The 23,588-nt window shown below is 45.4% G+C and overlaps 1 protein-coding gene across 1 annotated transcript in view; it reads left to right on the plus strand.

Annotated features, from left to right (window-relative positions):
• The window catches only part of STAB2 (stabilin 2), a 211,070-nt gene that overhangs the window by 104,169 nt on the left and 83,313 nt on the right, over positions 1–23,588 (plus strand). The window contains exons 26-34 of the mRNA XM_051845830.3: positions 285–380; positions 948–1,043; positions 3,941–3,988; positions 6,101–6,237; positions 7,052–7,166; positions 11,257–11,334; positions 19,241–19,339; positions 19,428–19,535; positions 21,190–21,321. Coding sequence (XP_051701790.3) covers positions 285–380; positions 948–1,043; positions 3,941–3,988; positions 6,101–6,237; positions 7,052–7,166; positions 11,257–11,334; positions 19,241–19,339; positions 19,428–19,535; positions 21,190–21,321 — 909 coding nt within the window. The remainder of the gene's footprint in view (positions 1–284; positions 381–947; positions 1,044–3,940; positions 3,989–6,100; positions 6,238–7,051; positions 7,167–11,256; positions 11,335–19,240; positions 19,340–19,427; positions 19,536–21,189; positions 21,322–23,588) is intronic.

A 23,588-nucleotide genomic window follows, 5' to 3' on the forward strand; every position in this document is an offset into this window, starting at 1 on the left:
TTTAGGGACTAAGTTCTCTTGGAAGCTGTCTCCATGGTCCCTTTTGGAGTAAAGAATTAAAAAAGGATAGTACAAGGAACTGTCAGATTGGAAAATGCCATGTGGAATGTGTAAAGACTAACAGCTCTGGATTCTGAATTGTAACAAACAAGACATTAAGGTTATCCTCTAGAAGGGCTGAACAGCTACGGTTTCCATACTCACGCTTCAGGGCCTCATGAGGGCAAGGGGTGCATGGTGCTTGCTCTCAAGAATGCCCTCTGACTCTGCCCTTGCCATTCCAGAATGAGTGTGAGTGCAAGAGCGGGTTTCGAGGAAGTGGCATTGACTGTGAACCAATCGTTTCTTGCTTGGAACAAGCCAGCATATGTCATCCACTGGTGAGTTTTATCACTTTTTTTTCATGACTTATTTTTAAAAACACTTGTGAAAGAAACAAGTTAGGTTAGTCCTAGTCTGGGCCTGGTGATGAACAAAATCTCTCCTTCCTCCAAGGGGAGCGCCTAAGCAGAATGTGAGTAGTCCTCCCAACTTTCACCCCAGGGCTCACAGGAACTGACATATGATTGCCCAATAAAATACAGGGTTCCCAGTTAAATTTGGATTTCAAATTAACAGCAATCTTTCAGCACAGGTAAGTCCCAAATTTGCATGGGACAACCTTACATTAAAAAGTCCTCATCATTTATCTGAAACTCAAATTTACCTGTGGAGTCCTGTATTTTTTTAAATTGCTAAATCAGGTGGGAATGAAGAGATTTTCACTGTGATTAAATAAGAGTGCACCGAACAAGCAGGCGGAAGCCCATCTTTGCAGCATTCGGGATCTGAGCCACTGCATCCATATTCCAGCCCTAAATTTGTGGCTCTCACTGCAGAGAAAGTCTGTGGCTGCCGAGATGTCATGTTAGGAAAGCAAAGCGCATCTCCTGTCTTGGTTTCACCAGGCGACCTGTCAGCTTGCTGCGGCGGGTGTCTGGAGCTGTGTCTGCCGGGAGGGCTATGAAGGTGACGGCCTCCTGTGCTATGGAAATGCAGCGGTGGTAAGTCCTCAGCTACGGGACGGATGACGAACGCAAAGCCCAGAGGGAGTGCAAGCCCCTTAGCTGAGGAGCCTGTAAAGCATCCCTCTACATGTCATTGGCTCCAGGAGAAGTTATGGGCAGCAAGCAGCTTCTCCCAGGGGCTTGCCGCTCTGTGGGCTAACTCTGATCTGGTACCTTCTGGCTGCCCAGTAGTTCCGAGGTCTCTTTCTTGCTACTCTACCTACCTAGCCTCTGCCCAGAGCTCTTGGCTCTCCTGTCTAGTTTGGTGCCTGGGGACCCAACACACCTGTGCCTGCCTCTGTCTTTGGGTACATGTGCATGCATGTGAGTGTGAGCACCTTCTGTTTATCAGGCACACGTTTGTGCACGTACATGTTTTTGTGAGAACATATTTGAGTAGCAGGCACATGTTCGTGCACATGTGCATGTCTGAGCACCTTCTGTGTGCAAGGTCAACCACTGTGCATGCATGTGTGCCTATAGGAACCACTTTGCGTACCACGCAGCTTCCACACAGCAGTGCCCTCGTTAGCCTCCCAGCGGCCCTCTGAGGGTGGGGTTATGGTTATGCCCATTTTCCAGGTGTGGAAACTAAGGGGCTAAGCAGACTTGCATAGGCTCCCTCGGCCTCAGAGTGAAGGACCCAACCCTTAGCTTAAGCCCAAGCACTTGAGCTCCGGCATGGACTACTCCACCTGTGCTCACATAGCAAGCACCGTAGCTGATCACTCACTTTGTTCAGTTCCCTGCAGTTTGGTTTCTGCCCCTCTTCCCTCTGAACAGCTCCAGCCCAGCAATCCCCCAGCACCCAGCACCCATCCAAACACTTGGTCCCCGGGCTCCTTCCTGGAGCTGCCCTGCACCCCGGACCTCGCCCTCCCGCCCACTAGGGGTCTCCGGCCAAGGGGCCATCTCCTGACAGCAGATCATGGAGCACAGACTCTAGAATGTTCTCCCACTGTCCATGGGCCACATTTTCTGAAACTCTAATTTCACTGGGTCCCTCTCTTCCTGCAACAAACAAGATGAAGTCCACATGTTCAGCCTTGAACCCCAGCTGCCTTTGCACTTCACTCAACAGCGCTCTCCTGGCTTACCTGTCACTGTCCCAGCTCCACACCTGCCCAGGTTCCTCGGTCCCCAGTGTCGCTCCCCCTCTTCGTGGAGGAACGACACAGGACCCTGCGCTGTTCTTTCGTCTGTTCGGTCCTCCCCGGGTTTGCTGCTGGTCCTTCCCGGGTTGGCTGCCGTCCCTCCACCTCCGTGGAGGGGTGGGGCCCCCTGCCACTTTCCCCACTTCCGCGGGGGAGCGGCACACCGCCGGCCGGCTCTCTCAGGGGCTGCTCAGATGTTATCCGGATGTTCCCCTTAGATGTTCCTGGTGCATGTTGTCTCTCTCCTCCTTTATAGTCCTCTTCCACCAATCCCAACTCTGCTACCCACACGCCGAGTACGCTGCTCTCCTCCGATCAGGAGCGGGATCAGCTCCTGCAGGTTACTGGTTGAACTGGAGGCAGCTGTGTAAAAGTTGTTTTTACTCCTCTCCCAGCGCCATATTGTGGGAGAGCAGATGCATAGAATAAGTCTTAATTCCAGTAACTTAGTCTAGTCCGAGCTGCTCCCCACACCCAGGGCCCAGCCTCTCACCTCAGTTCATATCCAGCACAGGCCTCCACCCCCCTAAACTGCCCCTACAGGGGGTGTGCAGATATCTCAGCTCTTGTACTTACTCATTTATCCATAAATGTGCTTTTTAGCATGTATGTACTAACTTATTCAACAACCTCAAGTATTTTCTAAAGGAATTGGGACAGTTCTGATGTGCATCATTTTTATATAAGTTGTGTGTACTTGCTATTGCCATTTATTGAAGCATTTAATATAGTTCTAAGATAATCTTGCATGCATGAATGTACCTCATTTTCATATCCAGGAGGAGAGCCTCATCTCTTTAGATAAGGCTCTTGGGCTCTCAGTGAGGTTATGCTGCTTACCTAAGATCACACAGCAAGCAGACAGCAGACCCAGGAATTGAACCCAGTCTTGTTTGACTCCAAGTGCAGGGCTTTCTTTTTTATTACTTTAACCCTGTCACACCTTCACGTGTCACTGGGCCACTGGCAATGTTGTTATCTTTTCAAGCCTTCATTTCCCCAAAATAACTGCAAGTTATATAAGAGCAGAAGGCGTTTTTCTCCCCTTCATATCTTACATCCTCCCTTCACACTACCCCAATGCCAGTGGTGGCAGTTCAATATATATGTTAATAAGTTCTACAGAAAAAAAAATTCAACAGCAAGTCAATTAGAAACAAGTGCGGCTTAAACTGAGGCTTTCCTACAGCATGACAGCCTCAATTTCAAGCCCTTTAAAACATTAACTCCTCTATTTCTCTCACCTACGAACTGGAGCTTTTATTTTCCCCCATTTTATAGATGGGACAACTGAGGCCCATTAAGTAAGTTGGTGAAGGAACAAGGAAATGGCGGAATGAAAACCCAGCAGGCTGAGTCCATGCTCCAAGATGCTACTCAGCATTGGCTCTGAAAGGGACTGTAGGCTGGGTTTGGTGGCCCTACAGAGAGGCTGGGTGGCCAAGCTCTTCTAACCAGAACTCTGGTTCTGGGTCTTTACTTCAGCTGAAGTTTCTGGAGTTCTTTGAGTATAGAGGATACTCGAGCCCCCTGTGAGTAAGAGAATATGCGGCTCCAGCAACAGAAATCCAGTTTGCTGGGCCCCCGCTTCCCCGGGACATCGGCGAGGCTGGCAGGAAAGCATGCCCAGCCCCGGGACGGCGACGTGTGGGCTGTCACAAAGCCCCTGCAGCTCCGCATCTCACTGTTCCTTCTCTTGTGTTCTCGCTCTACCCACCCGCCCTTGCCGATACGAATAAGGAATTGTCATTTCTCTCCGAGGCAGCTGTGTTTAACCAATGGATTCATGTGAGTACCTTTGCTGGGACTTAGGATTGGGAATGCATACTATTTTTGGAAATTTGGGCTGTGTATAATAGTGAAACTCCAGCTGGGAGGGAGGGAGAGCCACCATCCTGAGCGGCTGCTCTCAACCCTGAACACTCGTTGCAATCAACACATTTTATCAAATATCAGGTGTAGATTCCCACTCCCAAAGACTCTGGATTAGTCAGACATTTGCCTGGACATCAGTGTGTTTTAAAAGCTCCCCAGATGATTAGAATGCACCAGGGCTAAGAGCTCTCCTATCCATTCAGATTCACATGGATGGCTTCATTCATCACGGACATCTTTCTTAAAAGGTTAACACAACTCACGCTGTGAATCACCAAGTTGAATCTGGATGTACCGCTGCCATCTGGGAGATTGTGTGTGCTTAGCTCTCAGCCCGGTGCATCCAGAGGCACTTACCCTTCACCCAAGAAGTACTGTGTTCAAGAATCCAAACCCCACACTTCCCAGGTGTCTGAATCTCTGTCGTCTTTGAAGGATCCAGGATGCCTGGCCCAGGCAACCATCATGACAAAGAGTTTTTCCTTGTGAATAACTACAGGCCAAAATAAATCAGGCCTGGTCAGCACCCACTTGAGGATAGCTCCCGTCTCAGAGCCCCCAGACAAGACAAGGGACCTTGAGCACCTGATTTCTACCCAAACTAATTGCACTTGACCTCATCCTACAAACAGAAGCTTTCCCCATGGTGTGCTGGACCCAGCTGTTACAGCTCACCAGAGCTGGTTATGCACATTCCCCCCCCCCCCACTTCACTTTTGGTGCTGTCATGTGGGTAGGAATAGGAGTATTTACACTGGAGGAATCAGCAAATACTACAAGTTGTGGCTTTTTTCTTCTGAAAATCTGATCCTTAAACAGAAGCATGCTTCATCTTCTACCTAGAGCTGGTTCTTTTAAAAAAAATTTTATTTATTTATTTGAAAGAGTTACACACAGAGAGAGAGGTCTTCCATCCCTTGGTCCACTCCCCAATTGGCCACAACGGCCAGAGCTGCACCGATCCAAAGCCAAGAGCTTCTTCTGGGCCTCCCACATGGGTGCAGGGGCCCTAGGACTTGGGCCATCTTCTACTGCTTTCCCAGACCATAGGTGAGAACTGGATTGGAAGTGGAGAAGCCAAGAACCAGCTCGTGCTAGGGGACAAACGGGGCTCGTGTGCTTGGCAGAGATGATGGCCTCCCTAGGGATGTAATTCCATAACTATAAGAGAGACTTCAGGGGGTTCTTTTCTCAAATCCACCCTGCCCACTGAATGAAGCCCCATATTCCCTTGTGAGATGCATTTCCTTTTGTTTAAATGCCTGAGGCTTGTCAAAATGCAAATTTTCCTGATCAGGTCACATTTTGAGTCATTCTAAGTCCTTTGTACTAAATGAAAAATCAAATGATCTTGATAGGAGTGTGTGTGTGTGTGTGTGTGTGTGCATGCGCACGCATGCGCCCACATAGGATGCTGGCACTGCAGGCGACGGCTTTACCCGCTATGCCACAGCACTGGCCCCAACCAGAGCTGGTGCTATGAACAAACATGAAAAGTAGGTCGAGTTTGATTTCTGGCCTCCAGTCTTGCCCATGCTGCAACTATTCCTGCAGTCTCGCCATCACCCTTACTCCAAAGACATCCAGGAATTCTCAAGTTTCTTTGCACATCTTTCTCTTTCTCTCTCTGCCTGCCTGCCTCTGCCTCTCTCTCTCTCTCTCTCTCTCTCTCTCTCTCTCTCTCCCACACACACACACACACACACTCCTATCAAGATTATTTATTTGATTCTTTATTTAGGCTAAAGTATAAAGGACTTAGAATGACTCAAAATGTGACCTGATCAGGAAAATTTGCATTTTGAGAAGCCTCGGGCATTTAAACAAAAGAAAATGTGTCTCACAAGGGAATATGGGGCTTCACTCAGTGGGCAGGGTGGATTTGGGGAAAGAAACCTCTGAAGTCTCCCTTGTAGCCATGGAATTCCATCCCCAGGGAGACCATGATCTCTGCCAAGCACACGAGCCCCGTTTGTCCCCTAGCATGAGTCAGACCTCTTTGTCTTCCTTCCATGTGTGATCCAGAATGCTTCTCTACAACCCATGCTGTCAACCACCTGGAACCTCACCGTCCTGGTGCCATCCCAACAAGCTATTGAGGACATGGACCAAGATGAGAAGAGCTTTTGGTTGTCACAGAGCAATATTCCAGCCTTAATAAAGTAGGTATTATATATTCTATTGTTCATGATATCTGGCTGACATCAGTGTGACCCTTCTGTAGAAGTTCAGGGTGGGGAAGCCACAGGTTCCTCTAGTCCATGGAGCTGCACGTGTCCTGGTATTGCCCCTCCCCACCTCCTTCCCCCAGGACAGTAAGCATCAGCAGTTACTGGCAGCCAGTTGTGAGCAAGCACTGTTCCATCTGATCTACATATAGCTTGTTTAAAGATTTCTTTCTTTATTTCAAAGAGTTACAAAGAGAGAGGAAGATACACACACACACACACACACACACACGAGAGAGGGGGGGCGAGAGGGAGAGAGAGGGAGGGAGGTCTTCCATGTGTGTGTTCATCCCCAGATGGCTGCAGCAGCCAGGACTGTGTCAGGCCAAACCAGGAGCTTCATCCCAGTCTCCCACATGGGTAGCAGGGGCCCAAGCACTTGGGTCATCTTCCCTTGCTTATGCCAGGGCATTAGCAGGGAGCTGGATTGGAAGTGGAGCAGCTGGGACTCGAACTACACCCAAATGGGATGCTAGCATCACAGGTGGCAGCTTTACCTACCATGCCATAATGCCAGCCCCTACATATAGCTTATTTACTCCTCTCCAGAGCCCTAGAGAACAGTGTTTTAGTTATTCCCACCTTACAGATGTAAAAACTGAGGCACAGGGCAGTTAATTAGCTAACTGAAGCCAAAACTAACAACTGCAGGAGGAATTGGAGGTTTGAATATGGCTGTCTCACACCAGAGCCTCTTCTCAACGCATGATGTTTAATTATATTTAGCCCTTGTGGTCTGTTGTTTAAGGTACCATACGCTCCTCGGCACCTACGGAGTGGCAGACCTGCAGACTGTGTCGGCTTCTGATGTGCTCCCAACGTCTCTGCAGGGCCACTTCCTGCACCTGGAGAAGGTGGATGGGGTAAGAGAGCTCACAGTTTGTACCCAGTTGAAACAATTAGATCTTTGTTCACAAACATTTTTTTAAATGTTTGCATTATGAATGTTTCCAAACATGGTCAAAACTAGAAAAAAAAAACCCTCCATGTGAATGTCACCCAGCTGCAACAGTGATCAGTATGCACAGAATCACACACACATCAGTCTATAGCACTGATCTTCTTCCTGCTGGTAGACCACAGGCTCTTCCCACTGGAAACAGACTTGTCTAAAAGGGCTAAAGGGTGTGCAAGGTCACAACTTTTATTTTGATTTACAGTTAACCAAGAAGTTGTTACTAATAACCTATTAACTGAGTCATTATAAATATAAAATTTTCTATGAACTAAAGGTCAGTCAAATCTTTCTGGACACCTGCTATGAACCAGACATGGGTGTAGGTGCCAGAGATAGAGCAGTGCCCAAGGAAGAGCCCAGCCCTGGAGGTGCCCCCATCCTCTGGCACTTTCTACGATGCAGCAAGACTAAGATTCAGAGTTCCATGCAGAAGTCTGGCTGCCTGTGGCAGGATTTGTTTCAGGTAGGTAGGTATAAAGATAGACAGACAGACAGATAATTTGAAAATGCAGAGTTAGAGTAAGAGAAAAGGAGAAATCTTCCATCTGTTGGTTCATTCCCCAAATGTGTGCAACAGCTGGGGCTGGGTAAAGCCAAATCCAGCAGCCTGTAACTTCATACAGGTCTTCCATGAGGGTGGCAGGAGCCCAAACACTTAGGCCTTCTTCCACTGCCTTCCCAGACACATTAGCAGGCAACTGGATCCAAAATGGAGCAGCCAGTACTTGAGCCAGCACTCTGATGTACAATGCCAGTTTTTCAGGCTGTGGCTTAGCATACTGCACCACAATGCTATTCCCATGTGACAAGATTTTAAAGCTCTTTGGGGCCAGTGCTGTGGCACAGCAAGTAAAGCCAAGACCTGTGGTATCCCATATGGGCGCTGGTTCAAGTCCCAGCTGCTCCACTTCCAATCCAGCTCCCTGCTAATGGCCTGGGAAAGCAGTGGAAGATGGCCCAAGAGCTTGAGCCCCTGTTACCCACATGGGAGACCCAAAAGAGGCTCCTGGCTCCTGGCTTTGAATCAGCCCAGCTTGAGCCATTGCAGCCATTTGGGGAGTGAGCCAGCAGGTGGAAGATATTCATTCATATTCATTCTCTCCCTCCCCCTCCCCCTCCCCCTCCTTCCTCCCTTTCATATGAATAAATAACTCTTTAAAAATAAATACGTAAAACTCTTTCTCTAAGTTGTACAAAATGGAATTGAAGAGTGCCCTGGGAAGTGACAACTGCTCTATCTGTGGACCATGGACCACAGTCAAAAATGTTTGAGAATTGTATTTCTGTTCCCTCTTAGTGGAAAAGATTGTGGCTGCTAATCCCTAACTGTATGTAGTTCCTCAGATGATTTCTTTTATAAAGCAGGGAACAGTTACATAGGCTGCCATGGATTTTTTATATCACATTATGATAATTCTAGTGGCACTAGTATTATTTTCTACCAAGTTTTTAAAATCAAAATTGTATATAAAATGTGTAACATGATTTTCATGTGTGTGCCTCATGAAATTATTACTACAGTAATGCTAATCCATTGGTGTTTTAAACCAATGATTATCTTGGTAAGAATTAACTGAACGCTCCTGTGACAGGTGGATCCTAGGTACTGTAGATCAAAAGATAAATTAATCAAGATCCACACTCCAGAGAAACTCACCAGCAAAGATGCCTTTTTTTTTTTATTTGACAGGTAGAATTATAGACAGAGAAAGAGACACAGAGAAAGGTCTTCCTTCCATTGGTTCACCCCCCAAATGGCGGCTACAACCAGCACTATGCCAATCCGAAGCCAGGAGCCAGGTGCTTCTTCCTGATCTCCCATGCGGGTGCAGGACCCAAGCACTTGGGCCATCCTCCACTGCCTTCCCAGGCCACAGCAGAGACCTAGATGGGAAGAGGAGCAACTGGGACTAGAACCCGGTGCCCATATGGGATTTAAATTTTTCATTTGTTCAGTAACCAAATGTCCATGCAATAGCCAGACCTGGCTCCACCAAAGCCAGGTACCAGGAATTCAAATGGAATCTCCCACATGGGTGACAAGGACCCAAGTACTTTAACCATCATCCACTGCCTCCCAAGGAGCACATAAGCAGGAAGCTGGAATTGGGAGCAGAGCCAGGACATGAACCCAGACATTCTGATCTGGGATGCAAGCATCCCACATGGCATCTTAACCACTGCACCAAACACCTGCCCCCAAAGACACAGCTTTTTTAATCTCATTCTTCCGTCTGGTGTAAATGTCTCCCATTAATCAAAAGTGATGTGCAAGGTGGCCAGCAGTGCTTCCTTCCAGGTCTCTGCAGAAGTGACTTGGGAACTTCTTAGGGGGACACAGCTCAGCTTCTTCACTCAGGATTCCCAGCAGGAATTTCAAACAAAAGGTCATGATGGGGAGAAGAGGAACCAGAGAGAGTGGAGCCCCTTGTCATCAATGCTGTTTGGTGGCTGGGGTGGGTATCGGGGTTCACTCAGCCCCATTCCTCATCTAAGTAACACTCTGAAACTGATTGAGTTCTTTAAGATTTATTTTATTCATTTTAAGGAGTTACAGAGAAAGGTAGAGACAGAGAGAGAGGTCTTCCATCCACTGGTTCACTCCCCAGATGTCCACAATGGCTGGAGCTGAGCCAATCTGAAGTCCGAAGCCAGGAGCTTCTTCCAGGTCTCCCACGTGGGCACAGGGGCCCGAGGACTTGGGCCATCTTCTACTGCTTTCCCAGGCTATAGCAGAGAGCTGGTTTGGAAGAGGAGCAGCCTGGACCAGAACTGGTGGCCATATGGGATGCTGGCACTTCAGGCCAGGGCTTTAACCCACTATGCCACAGCACTGGCCCCAGTGATTGAGTTCTGACTAGAAAAGTCAGTTACCATCAGCACTGGTTTGCTGGAACCATCATAACGAAAGACCAGAGACTGGGTGACTTAACCAACGAGAGTGTGTTCTCTCACAGTTTGGGAAGCTTGAAGTCCAAGAGCAAGATGGTAGTGAGGTTGGCTCTTTCTGAGGTCCATACAGGAAGGAGCTGCTCCATGCCTTCCCCCTTGGCTTGTACTTGATCTTCAAGGTTACATAATGTTCTCTCACTATTGTTGTCTCTGAAAATTTCCCCTGTACCACCACTCATCCTGGATTGGCCCACCCAAGGATTTCATTTTAGTTTGATCACCTTTGTGTTTTTTGTTTTTTTGTTTGTTTGTTTGTTTACAGGCAGAGTGGACAGTGAGAGAGAGAGAGACAGAGAGAAAGGTCTTCCTTTGCCATTGGTTCACCCTCCAATGGCCGCCGCGGCCAGCACACTGTGGCCGGCACATTGCGCCGATCCGAAGGCAGGAGCCAGGTGCTTCTCCTGGTCTCCCATGGGGTGCAGGGCCCAAGCACTTGGGCCATCCTCCACTGCACTCCCTGGCCACAGCAGAGAGCTGGCCTGGAAGAGGGGCAACCGGGACAGAATCCGGCGCCCCGACCGGGACTAGAACCCGGTGTGCCGGCGCCACTAGGCGGAGGATTAGCCTGTTGAGCCACAGCGCCGGCCAGTTTGATCACCTTTGTAATGACGCTATTTCCAAATATGTCACCTGGGGTCTAGGTCCTGGGGGCTAGGACTTCAACATACGAACGGTGGGGACATGGGGACACATTTTGGCCCACAACACTGACTCTTGGTGCTTTCCATACTGCAAGGGCACTTTATTGAGCCTCAACCAGCACATTCTTGATAAGATAGAATAGTGTGGTGTGGAATTGAAGATCAGAGGGCCTCCCACGTAGTAGGGGAAAGTACTCTCATCTTGTGTGTGTGTGTGTGTGTGTGTGTGTGAGAGAGAGAGAGAGAGAGAGAGAGAGAGAGAGAGATCTAATGGGTCAAAATTTAAAGATATTTCTCATGGTGGGCTATGGCACCAAGTATGAAAGCTACTGCTTCTCAAAATGAATGAGTCCATGTGTGTACTCCAGAGTCTCATCTTCCTGTCGTGGTTTGCATTTACAGAATGTCACAATTGAAGGAGCGTCCATTGTGGATGGTGACAACGTAGCCACCAATGGCATGATACACATCATCAACAAGGTACAAAATTCCACCCTGGTAGCATCTCTTCTCCTTGGTTATTTGTCCTCCTGTAAGGAAAAAAAAAAGATAATGTAGCCCTAAGAGAAAAGCATTGTGCGTCATTACATTTATTTTTAAACCATTTAGAGGCTCTGTCATTTCTATCAAACTCAATAACCACTTACCCATGTGTATTCCAATGTGGGGCTACCATTCTCCATCATATCCTGTTTGGCTCTCTGCATTGCTGCACCCTAAAAGCATGTGGTAACAAAGGACCTACAAGAAAAAATGGAAATGGTAGAAAAAGTATTATGAGAGTTTTCCAAAGGTAAGAAAGAGGGGGAATAGAAGAAGAAGAATAGGAAAATGGACTGTAAGCTCTCCTATAATTCCCAGTTACTGTATTCGAATCTTTAGTTAAAAATGAAAGTTAGAATTTAGTGAACTCTGGAAACTTTTGGAGGTCAAAGATTGGAAAAAGCAAATTAAATAACTGCATTTTAACTAAACATGTTTTCACTTGGCACTGATATGTTCACCTTTTTATTTTAAACTTTGAAAAAGCCAGCTGTTTAGAAAGAAGAGGCTATTTGTAAGACTCCTGCATGCCTTGTTTTGCAAAGATCTTGCAATTCTGCTGTAGTACCAGGGACATTAAGAAACACAACATCTTTAAGTGAGCGACTCTTCATGTGTAAGCAGCAATGCCAGATTTATGACGTCAGATAATGCAAAGTAACATTATTTATCAAGCATACATTTCCAATCCTGGCTTTCCAAAACAAACAAAATAAAAACATAAAATTACCTTTTCTGCTCCCAGTTTTTTATGAATACACTCCGCTTAGTAGGAAGACACCCCAACCCATCTCTCACATTGAGCATTAGCTTTTGGTGTGTATAAGCAAACAAAGTTCATGAATTTCAGATGTGTAGTTTTAAGAGCATGATAACACTTCCCACCCTTCCCTCACTCCCTCACTCCCTCCCTCCCTTGCTCCCACCCCTTCTTCCTCCTTCCTTTTCTTTTTTTCTTTTAATGTTTACAACAGCATATTTTCAGTTTATTTTATAATTACAAGTTTAACCCACTATTCAGTAATGAATCCAACAAGTGGTAATTGGAAAAACCTCTGTTCCTCAGGAGTATAGACAAGGACTATAAACAATAATAAAATCTCAAATGGTAGTTTTGCTCATATATTATTTTTTTTTTTGACAGGCAGAGTGGATAGTGAGAGAGACAGAGAGAAAAGTCTTCCTTTGCCATTGTTCACCCTCAATGGCCACCAGGGCCAGCGCCCTGCGGCTGGCGCATGGCGCTGATCCGATGGCAGGAGCCAGGTACTTATCCTGGTATCCCATGGGGTGCAGGGCCCAAGCACTTGGGCCATCCTCCACTGCACTCCCTGGCCATAGCAGAGAGCTGGCCTGGAAGAGAGGCAACCGGGACAGAATCCGGCGCCCTGACCGGGACTAGAACCTGGTGTGCCAGCGCCACAGGCGGAGGATTAGCCTATTGAGCTGCAGCGCCGGCCTCATGTATTACTTTTTATACTCTGTATCTTAGTTACCACAAATCAGGGAAATATATATATTTCATCTTTTTGGGACTGGATTATCTCACTAAGCATAATAGTCTTCAGTTGCAGGCCGGCGCCGCGGCTCACTAGGCTAATCCTCCACCTAGTGGCGCCGGCACACCGGGTTCTAGTCCCAGTCCGGGCGCCGGATTCTGTCCCGGTTGCCCCTCTTCCAGGCCAGCTCTCTGTTGTGGCCCTGCACCCCATGGGAGACCAGGAGAAGCACCTGGCTCCTGCCTTCGGATCAGCGTGGTGCGCTGGCCGCAGCGCACCAGCCGTGGCGGCCATTGGAGGGTGAACCAACGGCAAAAACGAAGAGCTTTCTCTCTGTCTCTCTCTCTCACTGTCCACTCTGCCTGTCAAAAAAAAAAAAAATTAGTCTTCAGTTGCATCCATTTTGTTGCAAAAGACAAAATTTTATTCTTTTTATGGCTGAGTAGTATTCCATAATGTGTATATGCCATAATTTCTTTATCTAGTCATCAATTGATGGACAGCTGGATTGATTACACATATTAACTATTAGGAGTTGAGCTGCAGTAAACATGGTTGTACAAATAACTCTTTCCCTATGCTGATTTCACTTCTTTTGCGTAAATTCCCAGGAATGGAATGGCTGGATCATGTGGTACATCTATTTTCAGATTTTTGAGGAATCTCCATACTCTCTTCCATAATGGCTGTACCAATTTACATTCCTACCAACAGTGGATTAGGATACCTTTTTCCCATCTCCTCACCAGCATTTATTGTTTGTTGATTTCTGTATGACAGCCATTCTAACTGGGTTGAGGTGAAACCTCATTGTGATTTACATTTCCCTGATGGCTAGTGATCCTGAGCATCTTTTCATATGTCTGTTGTCCATTTTATCCTTTGAAAAATGCCTGTTCATGTCCTTTGTCTATTTCTTAACTGTATTGTTTGTTTCATTGTTGTTGAATTTTGAGCTCCTTATATATCCTGGATATAAATCCTTTATCAGATTTATAACTTGCAAATATTTTCTCTCATTCTGTTGATTGCCTCTTACTTTTATGCGGTATTCTTTGCTATACAGTACCTTCTTGGCTTGATGTAATCCCATTTTTCTTTTTTTTTTTTTCTTTTGACAGGAAGAGTGGACAGTGAGAGAGAGAGACAGAGAGAAAGGTCTTCCTTTGCCGTTGGTTCACCCTCCAATGGCCGCCATGGCCAGCGCACCACACTGATCCAATGGCAGGAGCCAGGTGCTTCTCCTGGTCTCCCATGGAGTGCAGGGCCCAAGCACTTGGACCATCCTCCACTGCACTCCCTGGCCACGGCAGAGAGCTGGCCTGGAAGAGGGGCAACCGGGACAGAATCCGGCGCCCCGACCAGGACTAGAACCCGGTGTGCCGGCTCCGCAAGGCGGAGGATTAGCCTAGTGAGCCGTGGCGCCGGCTCCCCATTTTTCTATTTTTGCTTTTATTGCCTTTTCTGCTGGGTTCTTATCCAAGAAGTCTTTGCCTGTGCCAATGCCTTGCAATATTTCCCCAATGTTTTCTGGTCTTAGGTTTAGATCCCTGACCCATTACACTGGACATTATTACCATGAGGATCTATTCTAGTCCTACCTTCCTTAACCCATGCAGTCCACATCACTGAGGATGACAGATTCAGGAGGGCAAATTCTAGAGATGAGCGGTTTTTTTTTTTTTTTTTTGTAAAAGATGAGACAGTTGGAGTACCTGGTTTTAAGCCCCCTCTCTGCTCAAATTCCAGCCTCCTACTAATGCATGCTGGGGAAAGCAGCAGATGATTTCTCACAAACTTGTGTCCTGCAACCCATGTGAGAGACCCAGGTTGAATTTCTGGCTTCTGGCTTTGGCTTGGCCCATTCCTGGCTGTTGCAGGCATTTAAAGAGAGAACCAGTAGATGGGAGATCTCAATGTCTGTTTGTCTCTGTATGTCTCTGTCTCTATCTGTCTTCCAAATAAACTTTTCTAAATTTTATTTAAGTTATATAATTTTCATGTATTTCATACATACAGATTTAGAGACACAGTGATACTTCCCATCCTACCCTTCCTCCTGCCCACATTCCAACCCTCTTCCTCTTCCCTCTCATACCCCCACTCTCATTTTTTTTAGATTTATTTATTTATTTGAAAGGCAGAGTTACAAAGAGGCAGAGGGAGAGAGAGAGAGGCCCTCCATCCACTGGTTCACTCCCCAAATGGCTGCAACAGCTGGAGCCAGGCTGATCAGAAGCCAAGAATCAAGAACTTCCTCTGAGTTTCCCACATAGGTGTGGGGGCCCAAGGACTTGGGCCATCCTCTACTGCTTTCCCAGGCACACTAGCAGAGACCTGGATCAGAAGTTGATCAGCCAGGACTCAAAATGACACCCATATAGGATGCCAACACCACAGGCAGCAGCATCACCCACTATACCACAGTGCCAGACCTCCCACTATTAACTTTTACAAATATCTACTTTTAGCTTATTTAATGATTGTATAGTTGGTTAACCCTACACTAAGTAAAAGAGTTCAACAAATAATAGGAAAAAAAACACTTCCTCAATGGAAGAGACAAGGCTGTAAGCAATCATCAAATCTCAAAATGTCCATTTCACTCCAATACATTACATTTTAGGTACTCTATTAGTGTCCTTGGATCAGGGAAAGCACATGATATCTGTCTTTTTGGGACTGGCTTATTTCACTAAGTATAATGGTTTCCAGTTGTGTCTATCTTGTTGGAAAAGAAAGTTTTTTTTACAGTTTAGTAATACTCTGTAGTGTATGTATACCATAATTTCTATATCCAGTCAATAGTTGGTAGACATTTGGTTTGATTCCATATCTTAGCTGTAGTGACTTGTGCTGCAATGAACATTAGGGTACAAATAACTCTTCCATATGCTGATATCTTTTGGTTTGGGTGAATTCTCAGGAGTGGGATGGCTGGATCATATGGTAGGCCTATATTCAGATTTCTGATGTATCTCCATACCATCTTCTATAGTGGTTTACCAGTTTACATTCCCACCAACGGTGGATTAGGGTAACTTTCCCTACATCCTCGCCCGCATTGTTGTTTATTGATTTCTGTATGAAAGCAATTCTAATTGGATTGAGATGAAGCCTCAGTGTGGTTTTGATTTGCATTTCTCTGATGGCTAGTGATCCTGAGCATTTTCTCAAATGTCTATTGGCCATTGGAATTTCCTCTTTTGAAAAATGTCTGTTCAAGTCCTTTGACCATTTCTTAAGTATATTGTTTATTTTGTTGTTCAGTTTTTTTGAGCTCTTTATTGATTCTGGATGTTAACCCTTTTTCAGTTGCATAGTTTGAAAATACTTCCTCCTATTCTGTCAGTTCCCTCTTCACATTGCTGAGTATTTTGCAGTACAGAAGCTTCTCAGCTTGATGTCATCCTATTTGTCAATTTTGGCTTTGAGTTCCTGTGCTTCTGGGGTCCTTTTCAAGAAGTCATTGCCTAGGCTAATGTCTTGCAGGGTTTCCCCAATGTTCTCAAGTAACTTGATGGTATTAGGTTGTATATTTAGGTCTTTGATCCATATTCAGTGTATTTTTGTGTAAGGTGTAAGGGAGAGATCTTGTTTCATACTTCTCACGGAGATCTAATTTCCCCAGCATCATTTTGAAGAGACTGTCCCTGCTCCAGGGACTGATTTTAGCTCCTTTATCAAAGATAAGTTGGTTGTAGATTCTTGGATTGATTTCTGGAATTTCTATTTTGTTCAATTTTTCTACAAGTTAGCTTTTGTGCCAGTACCAGGTGGTGGTTTTTATTATAACTGCCCTGTAGTTTGTCTTGAAATCAGGTATTGTGGTGCCTCCAGCATTGTTTTGTTATATAAGATTAATTTAGCTAGTCAAGGTCTCTTGTCTTTCCATTTGAATTTTAGCATCAATTTTTCTCAATCTTCAAAGAATGTCATTGGTATTTTGATTGGGATCACCTTGAATCTGTAAATTGCTTTTGATATTATGGACATTTTGATGATGATTCTTATAATCCGTGAACATGGAAGATTTTTTCCATTTTTTAAAGTCTTCTATTTCCTTAGTGTTTTATAATTTTCATCGTTGAGTTCTTTGCTAACCTTGGTTAAATTTATTCTGAGGTATTTAATTTTTTTTGGAGCTATTGTGAATGGGACTGATCTTAAAAGTTCTTTCTCAGCCATGGTACTGTCTATGTATACAAAGGCTATTCAGTTTTCTGTGTTGATTTTATATCTTGCCACTGCACCAAACAATTTTATGAGTTCCAGTAGTCTCTTAGCAGTGTCTTTTCAATACCCTATATATAGAACCATGTCATCTGCCCATAGGGATAGTTAGACTTCCTCCTTTCCAATTTGTATCCCTCTGATTTATTTTTCTTGACTAATGGCTATGGCTAAAACTTCTAGGCCCATATTAAATAGCAGTGGTGAAAGTGGGCATCCCTGCCTGGTTCCAGATCTTAGGGGGAATGCATCCAGCTTTTCTCCATTCAATAGGATGCTGGCCTTGGATTTGTTATAAATTGCCTTGACTGTGTTGAAGAATGTTCTTTCTATATTCAATTTGCTTAAGGTTTTCATCATGAAAGGATGTTGTATTTTATCAAATGCTTTCTCTGAATCTATTGAGATAACAATATGGTTTTTGTTCTTCAGTTTGTTAATGTGATATATGCATTTATTGATTCGTGAGTGTTGAATCATCCCCGCATACCAGGGATAAATCCCTGGTCTGAGTGAATAATCTTTCTGATGTGTTGTTGGATTAGCTAATATTTTGTTGAGGATTTTTGTATCTGTGTTTTTCTATGTTGAAGGAATATTGATTTAAATTTCTTTTTATCTATTGTATCTTTTTCTGGTTTGGGAATTAAGGTCATACAGGCTTCATAAAAGGATTTTGGGAGGATTCTTTCCCTTTCAATTATTTTGAATAGCTTGAGAAGAATTGAAATTAGTTCTTCTTTAAATGTCTAGTAGAATTCAGCAATGAAGCTGCACAATCCTGAGCTTTTCTTTGTTGGGAGGGTCTTTATTACTGATTCATTCTCCATCTTGGTTTTTGGTCTGTTTAAGTTTTCTATGGCTTAATGACTCAATTTTGGTAGCTTGTATGTGTCTAGGAATCTATCCATTTGGTCTGCAATTCCAAATATTTTGGCATATAGCTCTTCTAATGATTCTTTTTATTTCTGTGGTGTCTGTTGTTACATTTCTTTTTTTCATCTCTGATTTTATTCATTTAGGTCTTCTCCCTCTTTTTTGGTTAGTTGGACAAATGGTTTATCAATTTTGTTTATTTGTTCAAAACTCCACCTCTTCACTGATCTTTTATATAGTTTTTTTTATTTCAATTTTGTTTATTCTCTAATTTTACTTATTTCTTTCCTCCTACTAATTTAGAATTTGGTTTGTTTTTATTTTTCTAGTTTTATAGTTCTAGCTCCTGGCTCCTGGCTCCTGGCTCCGGATCAACTCAGCTCCAGCCAGTGTAGCCATTTGGGGAGTGAACCAATAGATGGAAGACCTCTCTCCTCTATCTGTAACTCTGCCTCTCGAGTAAATACATAAATATTTGAAAAAAAATTAGGGGGAAAAAGAAAAAACTAAAACATTCCAGTTTTATGTCCTTCGATTGGAGAAGGTTCTAGGCAGAATGAGAAGATAGAAACATTTATTTTGTCCAGAAGGTGAGCCATGCAGGGCTTGCAAACTCAAATGCCCATAGACACCATGCACATGACAAAGATGATTGAGGGGAAACAGGTGGAAGGCGAGCGTGGACTATGATGAAAATGACTGAAGGATCCTCATAGCTGCCGTTCCCAGTCCCAGTGGCTACCCTCTGCAGCTCTGTGTTGTCTGCAGAAATGCAGACTGATGTTTTTAAACAGGAAGCCAGAAATCTACATCTTATGGTAAAATGCCCTATTTTTTGACATTGCATGAGCCAAGAAATGAAGAGCCTGTAGAGTAAACAGTGGATTTTAACTGCAGCTTGCTGCATTTCAGTTTGATTTTCAGGTCTTCACTGAAAGATGAAAAACTGGATTAGGTGACTTGGGGAAGCTATGAGACCTCTGGGGCATGGTGGGATTTTCCCCAACAGCAGGAAGTTTAAGGACAAGACATAAAACTGAACTACCAACACCTCCAAGTCTCTTTCTCCCTTTCACTTTGCGTCCTAGAATACTTTCAATCTGAGTAATCTTCAACATGTTTTCAATGTCAATTCCTTGTACTGTCTAAAGAAAGTAATAGGATTTTCATGTGTATCTGGAAGCAGCAAATCCTAGCAACATGTGCTAACAGAATTTGGGGGCTTCCTTTCCCAGGTGCTGGTCCCCCAAAGAGTTCTCACCGGCTCCTTACCAAACCTGCTCACCCGGCTGGAGCAGATGCCCAACTACTCCATCTTCCGGGGATACATCATTGCAAGTACCACACTCCCTTCATGACAGCCTGGCTGGGGTTGCCTGGGGATGGGAACTGCTCATACGCTCTGGTCTCTTTCCACCACAGCAATATAATCTGGTGAATGCAATCGAGGCTGCCGATGCTTACACGGTGTTCGCCCCCAACAATGACGCCATCGAGAATTACGTCAGGGAGAAGAAAGTCACAACTCTAGTAGGTATAGGGAACAAGCGCCAGGGAGGTTATTCGCTGCATATTCAGACGCTCAACATTTTAAGTGCATCAGTTTTATGCCTTTTCACTCTTTCATCAAAGCCCCTTGTCCATATCCACATTCTTAACATAACCTCGTGCAGAAATTCCACCCCCACACAAAACCCCCATGCCCAAGCTGCTCTGTTTAGTGCGTCCCAGCCCCTACACACAAGCCTGCAGGCATCCTAGGAACCAGGAAGGATCTTCATAGCTGCTGCTCCAGTCCCTGACATCTTCCTGGCCTGAAGAGCTGTGACGTCAGCAGCATGGATCTACAGGGATGGACTGTTTGTGCAGGCAGACAGCCAGAGAAGAGGGCCTGGCCCGTGAGCCAGTATGGTCCTTCAGGAGACACAAAGCACACCAGTTACTGAAGCAGAGAGAACTCAGTAGTACAAACTGTTTATTGGGTATAAAGGGAGAGAGGGGTGGCAGAGATCACAGAGGTAGAAGTGGCAGGAGGGCATGCAAGACCTGGAGGTTGGAATTATTAAAACAGGAACCTTAAAGGAACCTCAGGCTATGGCACAGGGAATGTTCAGCAGGGGCTGGTGTCTGACATTGGAAGAAGGGGCCAGTGAGCCCAAAACTCAGATGTGCAGGAGGTGGCATCGCCCGGCTGGTGCCTCAGAGGTGGGGAGGGCATGATGAGTCCTAGGAAACTGCCCTTCCGTTCAGCTGCCACTGCCTAGGAAGAGGAGTGGGATCCACAGGAGCTGGAAGCAAGAGGGAAGGAGCAAGCCCAAGCCTCACAAGTGCCCTCCAGTGCTTGCCATCAGCAGAACCGGAACCCTAGGGGAAGGAAGGGGTGCAGATTACAGCCTCAGCCCCAGCAGAGAGCATGGGAGGGCGGGCTTGCAGTGAGAGACAACTCATAACCTTCTCTCCTCCCTCACATCGTGCTTCAATTCCTCTCAATCAGTGTTGGTTTCACCAGGGGCAGGAAGTGTTGGTGATTGGGAAGAGGTATTAAAAGGGTAGGAACCACTCTAAAACCCATAGCGCACCTCCAGCTTCTGCTGGTTGTGCTGGAGGGAGTCTGTCCGCCCTACCAGGCAGCCATCTTGGATCAGATATGAGGTGCCATTTTGCTCAGATGTGGCCACACATCTGCACCCCAGGAAACACCTCCCGCTCTCCTGTCCCTTGCTCACTGTGAGCAGCTCAGCTGCCCATGGCCAGGAGACTGCTCAGCACTCAGTCAGACCCCAGTCCTACATGCCACCCAGCTGGGGACATGAGCCACAGAGGAGGGTCTCTGAGACACCTCACTGGGCTTCCACTCATCATCCCTGAAGAGGCTGGGGTGCAGGGACTCTCACTTCAGAACAGTTCCACCCAAAACTGTCACCTTTGCAACCCACCCCAACATTCATACCCTCTATCTGGGCTTCAGAGTCACTGAACAAGTTCTTGACCATCCTACGTGGAAAGTTTGCAAGTTCTCAAGGTAATGTATTCCACAACTCACTTTGGTGTTTAATACCCACTGAACTTCTACTCCAACACGTTGTTGCTTCTCACGGTGATGCCCCCAGTGCTGGCACTGTGGAGCAGACCCATAATGGACTGGCTGATCTCTTGGTTCACTTCTATTCTCTGTGTGGCTCAGGAGGAGGACATAGTGCAGTATCACGTGGTCCTGGATGAGAAACTCCTGAAGAATGACCTGCACCATGGCATGCACCGGGAGACCATGCTGGGTTTCTCCTACCTCCTCGGCTTCTTTCTCCGCAACAACCAGGTGTGATCCTTTTAGTTAAAACCCAGTAACCAGTGTCTCAGCTCCTGTCAATCCTCATCTGTTCCATATTGAGATAATCCCACCAGTGAGTCCCAGACCCTACCAACACAAAACAGTTGTCTGTGTTTCACCATAAAGTAATGACTGAACCACATTGTCCTGCTCATCACCCACCCTGTCTCCAGCCTTCAGATAATCAACGTGAATATACTTAAAAGGATCTTTTTATTGCTTCTTGGTGTTTTGGCTAAGATCAAGTGTGGGGGTGGGCACTGTGGAATAGCGGGTAAAGCCATTGCCTACAGTGCCTGTATCCCACACGGGTGCTGGTTCGAGTCTCGGCTGTTCCACCCTTTTAAGTATACTCATTTTCTGATTTTTCCACAATAACAGTGATTTTTGATAGCTTTCATTTTTATTTTGGTTTTTATCATCTTTTATTTCATCATATGAAGATCAATATTCCAAAGAACTTAGAAGGATCTATTTCAGTGCTATAATGTTTATTTTCTACTTACGCAGAAATTCTTTGATCCAGAGCAAAAGTTTTTCACACAGTAGAGGCTTTAGTTGTATTAATACTCATTTACTTTCTCTTAGGAGAACAGAAGTATGGAAAAAATCTTTTTAAGTAAATTGATGTGTTTAAATCAAAATTTTAAAGTAAGCCCACAATTCTCAGTATATATCCAATCATGGGAAACATTCAGACTTTTTCATGCCAAATTAAACAGCATTACAACATCAACTATTCTATTTTGGCCTTTAAAAAATAGCATCTTGGAATTCTGGAAATTGTCATCACACTATTTGAGACTAAGGAAGGTTTCCTGTTAGTGTTCCCAATATACACAGACCTGAGAGCTCCTCCGTGAAGCCCAGCCTTGGACTTATCCCAACATCCAGATGGAAATGGGTTGATTGCAAGGAACTCATGAGAGACACAAACATTCAGTGGAAATTCAAGTTTAAGTATTTAGTTGCATCTTTTTAAATTGGAGATGTTAATTTAGGAATTATTGTGTGAATTTTAACCCTTGTTGGGTACTAACTTGGTATAACACAGAATTGTTCTCCTCTCTCAACTTCAGCCCTGCTCCACCTCCACACACAAACGCATACTACACATCACCCCAATTTTCAAAAAACCTTTGGTCTCCAATCACATTCATTATATTCTTTAATGAATTAAGAGTTTCATTTATCCTTTCCCAAGAAAATATCAAAACAGAACAAATTATAGCTCAAAGCGGAATGTGACTTGGCTGCTTTAGATACTGACTTAGTTCTCAGGATTGAATGCTTACGAACACACTAAGCAAAGATAGATCCAAACACACCATCTCTCACAATCCGTAGCTAGTTACTCTTATTGTTAGCTGTCAGGTAGCCTTTTCAGGGGTTGCTTATAAATTAACCATGAGGTAGGGACAAGCTCAAGGACGAGTTGCTTTTTCCATGTCCTGGTTGTGGAGAGCTTCCATCCCTCTGGGACCACCAGGCTACAGTACAACTGAGCATCTCTATGGAGCCGTGTTGTCAATGGGCCCTAAAACAAAGATCAAGAGATAGCATTTTTCTTTTTATAAATATATATTTTTAAGATTTATTTATGGCTGGTGCCACGGCTCACTAGGCTAATCCTCCGCCTTGTGGCGCTGGCACACCGGGTTCTAGTCCCAGTCGGGGGTACCGGATTCTGTCCCGGTTGCCCTCTTCCAGGCCAGCTCTCTGCTGTGGCCCAGGAGTGCAGTGGAGGATGGCCCAAGTGCTTGGGCCCTGCACCCCATGGGAGACCAGGAGAAGTACCTGGCTCCTGCCATCAGATCAGCGCGGTGCGCCGGCCGCAGCACGCCAGCCACGGTAGCCATTGGAGGGTGAACCAACGGCAAAGGAAGACCTTTCTCTCTGTCTCTCTCTCTCACTGTCCACTCTGCCTGTCAAAAAATTTTAAAAAATAGATTATTTATTTGAGAGGTAGAGTTACAGAGAGAGGGAGAGACAGAGAGACCTTCCATTCTCTGGTTCATTCCCCAAATGGCTACAATGGCCCAAGCTGGGCCCATCCGAAGCCAAGAGCCAGGAGCTCCTTCCAAATCTCCCACATGGGTGCAGGAGCCCAAGCACTTGGGCCATCTTATACTGCTTTCCCAGGCCATAGAGGAGAGAGGAGAGCTGCATTGAAAGTAAAGCAGCTGGGACCCAAACCAGTACCCATGTAAGATGCGTTTTTCAAACACACAGGAACTGATTAATTTGAGAGATGA

This window comes from Oryctolagus cuniculus, chromosome 11 (genome assembly GCF_051225735.1).
Source record: "Oryctolagus cuniculus isolate XC-2025 breed Fujian yellow rabbit chromosome 11, ASM5122573v1, whole genome shotgun sequence".
Taxonomy (NCBI): domain Eukaryota; kingdom Metazoa; phylum Chordata; class Mammalia; order Lagomorpha; family Leporidae; genus Oryctolagus; species Oryctolagus cuniculus.